Source organism: Charadrius vociferus, unplaced genomic scaffold (genome assembly GCF_000708025.1).
Source record: "Charadrius vociferus isolate BGI_N301 unplaced genomic scaffold, ASM70802v2 scaffold255, whole genome shotgun sequence".
Classification (NCBI taxonomy): domain Eukaryota; kingdom Metazoa; phylum Chordata; class Aves; order Charadriiformes; family Charadriidae; genus Charadrius; species Charadrius vociferus.
The window spans coordinates 2,821,472-2,826,854 of NW_009648785.1; the positions used below are offsets into that span (position 1 = coordinate 2,821,472).

Genomic DNA, 5,383 nt, shown 5'->3' on the forward strand with positions numbered 1-5,383 from the left:
GTTTGAGTACAAGAAAGGCTTATTGGAAACTGTAGGTGGAATTTTAGATTTCGAAGACCTGCACATACATTGCTCTTTTGAAGGGAGCATCTCAGTGGAAGTAATATTCTGAACAGTAGATGTGAAAGATGTGGCTGTTTGTTTATGCTCTTATATGCTTAAGACATGACATAGGTGTCAGAGATGACATAAAGTGAATGTGATACATTTTTTCTTTTGCATTGAGTTACTAATGTATATATCAAAATGGTGACATACTGTACATAGTTTTCTTAATATACTAATTAGATCTAGCTTGGCAGTCTAATTTTTTTCAGGAACCTGCTGTTTACCTGTGTGTCTGTGCACTGTGTTTCAGTGGGATTAAAGAACGTAAACAAAAATCAGAATCAAAGTAATTGTTTGATCTGTCAACCTAAAATAAACCATTTTTATTTTTTGGTGTTTGGAACGTTTGCATTTCTAAAAACAAGCACCTCTCTTAGATCAGGTTTGGAACTGGAAGATACTAGGCTCCTACCTGACTTTTATAAAGTAGCATTACTGGACAAACTTCACTTACAAGTTCTTGTTGTTACAGGAATTGAAAGACTCGGCTGTTGTTAACAAAACATCTACCGAAACATGGTGGATTACTATGAAGTTCTGGGAGTGCAAAAGCATGCCTCAGCAGAAGATATTAAAAAAGCGTAAGTATCACTGGTGTATATATATACAAGATAAGTTATGTATTTTAAGGAACAAATATAATCACGTGGTCTCTGGATTCTCACTTTGTTGCCAATATCAGGATGAGTAGTAGTCATCTGAGGTGGTACCTTTGCTAACAAAGAAACATTGTGTTCTGAAGAAAATGCAGTTTTTCATTTTTATGAAATTGGGAAAAGAATCCTGGGTACTGCTGAAGTGAAAGTGCCATCAGTCACTGGTTTTTGATCAGTATTAAATATATTTCCATACAAGTGTGCCTCCAGACTTGATATGGTCCAGGCAGTGACAGTCCCCTTCTGGGGTTGAATTACAGTAACTAGTCTTCCTCTCCACTTGCAGAGGTGCTTTTTCAAATTTCTTAACAAGTATTTGGCATGTTGCTTTTTTGGATACTAGCTCTTTCTTAACATGAGGCCTGGTTTCTGTGCTTAGATTTTTTTTGATGGACTGAACATCTGTTACTACTAAAAAAACCTCAATACTTTGAAGTGTTCAAAGGAATTAAATACAGTTCTTTGGTTAGATTTGCTGTTTATGTACTGTTTTAAGATGGGTGTATGTAACATTTTCAAAGGATACCTTTTACTTTTCAACAAACAATTGGGAGGAAACATTTCTGTAGGACACATTTCTAGTATACCAAAACTGTTTGACAGTAAATGGCAGTTTCAAGTGACCTGGAAATACCATTTTCTCTCTTGCCTTCTCCTACGTGCCTGAGCTTAATTAATCAAATTGCAGTGGTGTGTGGAAGTTTGATTTATGTTTTTTCCTCCCTTATTCTTTTGCAAATTCCTGCACATACTACTTCATCAACTCAAATGTTTGAACTGTGATCTTGTATGACACTGTGTAAAAGACTCCAACCTAAATGCAAGCTTAGCTTGGCCTCTCTAAGTAGTTATGAACGCTTTGCCTAAAGTACTTCATTTGAGGATAGGAGTTGTATGTAGGTGTAGTAGTCAAAGAAGCCACTGATGTTAGGATGCTGCTGCAGTTTGGTATCAGGGTACTCTTGGAGCTTGCATTTTTTTTTTTTTTTTTTTAAAGCAAATGTGAGCAGACGGTTCTTTGTGTACCTGCAGAATCTGGTGGTACTGGTCTCGATGCAAGATGCAAAGCACTGGGGAATTTCTAAATACTTCAACTCCTGACAACATGTTCGAAACATTTTGTGTTTACATGTTTAGCGTATTCCTTCATTTCAGAGTAAAATGTCCTTTGTTTTTCTTCCATTTAGGTACCGTAAATTGGCATTAAAATGGCACCCTGATAAAAATCCAGACAATAAAGAAGAGGCAGAACGGCAATTTAAACAAGTAGCTGAGGCCTATGAAGTTTTGTCAGATGGTAGGTATTTTAAAAGGGCTCTTGAACTGCAGGTCTCTAGTCTGAGTATCAGACTGAAAATGCTGATGCGTGATGCTTTAAAGGGATATTTTAACTTTGGTTTACCATCCAACTCAACTACTTCCTCTTCAAAAGAAAGGAGAGAGAAAGAAGCTTGCAGATAAGAAAGAATAAGCAGAAATTTTGAAACAAAAAATTTAGGATCTCTCTAGTGAGTAACCAGACCAGTTCTGTTCTAAAAATTGAAATCCTGCTTGCCAGGCCCTCTTCAGAAATTTCTGAAGATATTCTGTGAATATCAGCATTCGTTTTATCTTAGGAGGTAAAGCCAATGTTACCATCAGTGTAGGAGAATGACTGTGTTTATCCAATAAAAATCAGACTAGACAAACTCTGAAGTAAACTTGTCTTGATAAAACCCAAGCATGTTGTAAACCTTGCTGAAAATTTGGATTGTGTTTGGGTGAATTCCATAAATTCAGTCAACTGTGATACTGAGGAGAGTGTTTATATTTTGAATTGTTCTGAAACAGTTGCTTAGCCTGGCCCATGTGGTGCAGGAATTCAGCTTATTTCCTTGAAAAGTATCATTAACTTTTGTTAGAGTTCTGGCAAAAGCAGTCTGAATCATAACAAAGTGATTTAAGCCACTTTGTTTATTTTCCCCTGTAATTGACTGCAGCTGTCTATATGCTATTTCTGAAGTGTCCTTGGTTTCACCTGAGACCAGTGAGCATGGGAAAGCTATATTTAAAGCACTAGCAGCATCTAGATTACCTTTCAGAATTTGGCCTGGTTTTTTGAAAGGCTGAGAGAGCTGGGACTCTTTAGCCTGGAGAAGAGAAGGCTGAGGGGAGGCTTTATTATGGCATACAAGTATCTAAAGGGTGGGTTGAAGGAGGATGGAGCCAGACTCTTTTCAGTGGTTCCCAGTGACAGGACGAGGGGCAATGGGCAGAAGTTGGAACATAGGAAGTTCTGTTCAAATACACGGAAAAACTTCCTTACGGTTCAGGTGACAGAGCAGTGGCACAGGCTGCCCAGGGAGGTTGTGGAGTCCCCTTCTCTGGTGATGTTCAAGACCCACCTGGATGCAGTCCTGAGTAATGTGCTCTAGGCAATCCTGCTTTAGCAGGGGAGGTGGACTAGATGATCTCTAGAGGTCCCTTCCAACTCTGAAGATTCTGTGATTCTGTCAGGCTGCAGTCTTTATTTCATTGGTTTTGATACTTAACTGACATGGGAGAAACAACTTTATTTATGCGTAGTTCATTGTCTGCTTGTCTTCTAGAGTAGTTTAACCTCCTTAAGCAAATTTTTTTAGCAAGATAAAAATAGGATACTGGTCTGGTTGTTACACAGATCTTTAAGTTTCTTTTAAGTTCTTCAGAAATAGTACACAGCTAGAATTTTAGAACATCTTAAAAACGCTGCCTGGTTTTGGATCTAGACTAATCCTAAATTATTGGTGTCTTAACAATTGTTTGTCCAGCATGGGTGTCTGAACCCTGAGCCCTCTGGTTGAGAGGCAATCAGCTGTTCTGCAGACTTAATGATATTTTCTGACACCATTACAGGCTTGAATGAAGAGAGATTTTTGTCAGAAGACAAAGGGGTTGTAAGGGGTTACATAAGCAAAGAATGTTGAGATTGGGTGATCATAGAACACACTTAGAATCGTATATTTTCCAAGGTGAACTTTGGACTTCATGAGCCTTCAGGTTGTCTTCTCTGTTTTCTGTTCCTTCTGACAATTTGTCTACCTACTGCTGTAGTCCTTTTTCATTGGTGGGTGTGCTAACCTTTTTTCTTTAAAAATTTCTAGAAAGGCAGTATGTGTAATGTACTAAGCTTTGCTGAGGGTGTGTGTGTTAATCTGTTGCGAGTCTCCAGTGTTTGTAGATGATGACCAGTATATAAAATTTCAATTCCTGTTAGTCAGAAGTACTTTGCTTTTCATCAGCTGTTTGAGATAACTTCATGTTCTTTCAGTGATGCTATTTAAATTTTAGAAACATCTCTCACTGAAGAGATTCCAGTGGGAATAGCATGTTAAAATCAAGAGTCTAAAATCAGATGCCCTTACTGGTTTTTGGCTGATGCTTCCACAGCAGTGCAAGCAAAATAAGCCGACTGTCTGCCTCTTTAAGCTCTTCAGGTTCCCTTCCAGTACCAACAGTGCAGTCTGATCATACTTAGTAATGTAGAGTTAATTTTTTTCTCCTTTCTTGTGGATACTGGAAGGCTAGTCTGCACTGAAATTAACAGCGAGCCATTCCGTGCCTTCTGAAATAATAGAGGGCAAGCAATTTCAGTTAGATCCTTCAATGGCATTTTTTTTAACATAACTTCATTCCCCTTTATTAAACTAGAAGTGATTATAATTAATTTGAGGGGTTATGCTGTCACTCGTGCAAACACTGTCTTTCTCATAACTCTGTCACAATGGGCTTGGTCTTGTGCAATAAAAAGGAAAAGAGGCAATGGTCAAGGTTTGCAACAAGGGACATTCCGGTTGGATAGAAGGAGGAAAATGCTTACAATGAGAATGCTTGAGCACTGGGACTGTTTTCAAGGGAGACTGTGGAATCTTCTTTTCTTGGCGATTGATGAGATCAGGACTTTATCCAGGCAAGTTTTGACCAACTTTGAGATGAGAAGGCTGAATTACAGAGGTCCTTTACAGCCTAAAGCTTTTTATGGTACCTATGTAAAGATGAAGACTGAGGTATTCTTTTTAAAGGTAAACTTCCTTGTGGAGTTTGTCCTCATACCAGATTTTTTTCTGATGCGACAGGACCTGAGCTTCCACAACTAAATGGTAGTAAGTCTAAAGTTTAGTACCTGTTTTATCTGAACCTAAACTGCTTTGGCAATTCTCAACAAAAATGTTCACCAGTTACATGCCAGAGCTTTCTTAAATAAACTAGCTTTGAGAAGATGTATAGCTGAGACTACCAGTTAAGTATTTTTGTTTTTTTCCAAATTCAATGTGTGTGTTTACTGACATGATGTGCAACTTCTCCTTGTAGCTAAAAAACGTGACATCTACGACAGATACGGAAAAGAAGGCTTAATAAATGGAGGCGGAGGTATGTTGACAACTAGCATTCTTTGCTTTCTCTGTTCTGGTGGAAAGCCATTTTCTGCAGCTTTCTTTTTAAGGCAGGAATCTGGAAATGTCTATACCAAGGCCTAAAATGTAATCTTCTGAAAACTGAAATTACAATTGTTTTTAGAATTTTTCTAGTTGTTGTAAAAGGTATTACTGATATTTGGAAAAAAGAATTAATTATAAAAAGCATTAAAGCATATTTAACTT

The 5,383-nt window shown here is 37.8% G+C and overlaps 1 protein-coding gene across 2 annotated transcripts in view; it reads left to right on the top strand.

Annotated features, from left to right (window-relative positions):
- Positions 1-579: 579 nt before the first annotated feature.
- Positions 580-5,383, top strand: part of DNAJB6 (DnaJ (Hsp40) homolog, subfamily B, member 6) — a 54,531-nt gene continuing 49,727 nt past the window's right edge. For both annotated transcript variants that reach the window (XM_009886776.1, XM_009886775.1), the window contains exons 1-3: positions 580-689; positions 1,952-2,061; positions 5,094-5,153. In XM_009886776.1, the coding sequence (XP_009885078.1) occupies positions 625-689; positions 1,952-2,061; positions 5,094-5,153 (235 nt within the window). In that variant the 5' untranslated portion in view covers positions 580-624. The remainder of the gene's footprint in view (positions 690-1,951; positions 2,062-5,093; positions 5,154-5,383) is intronic.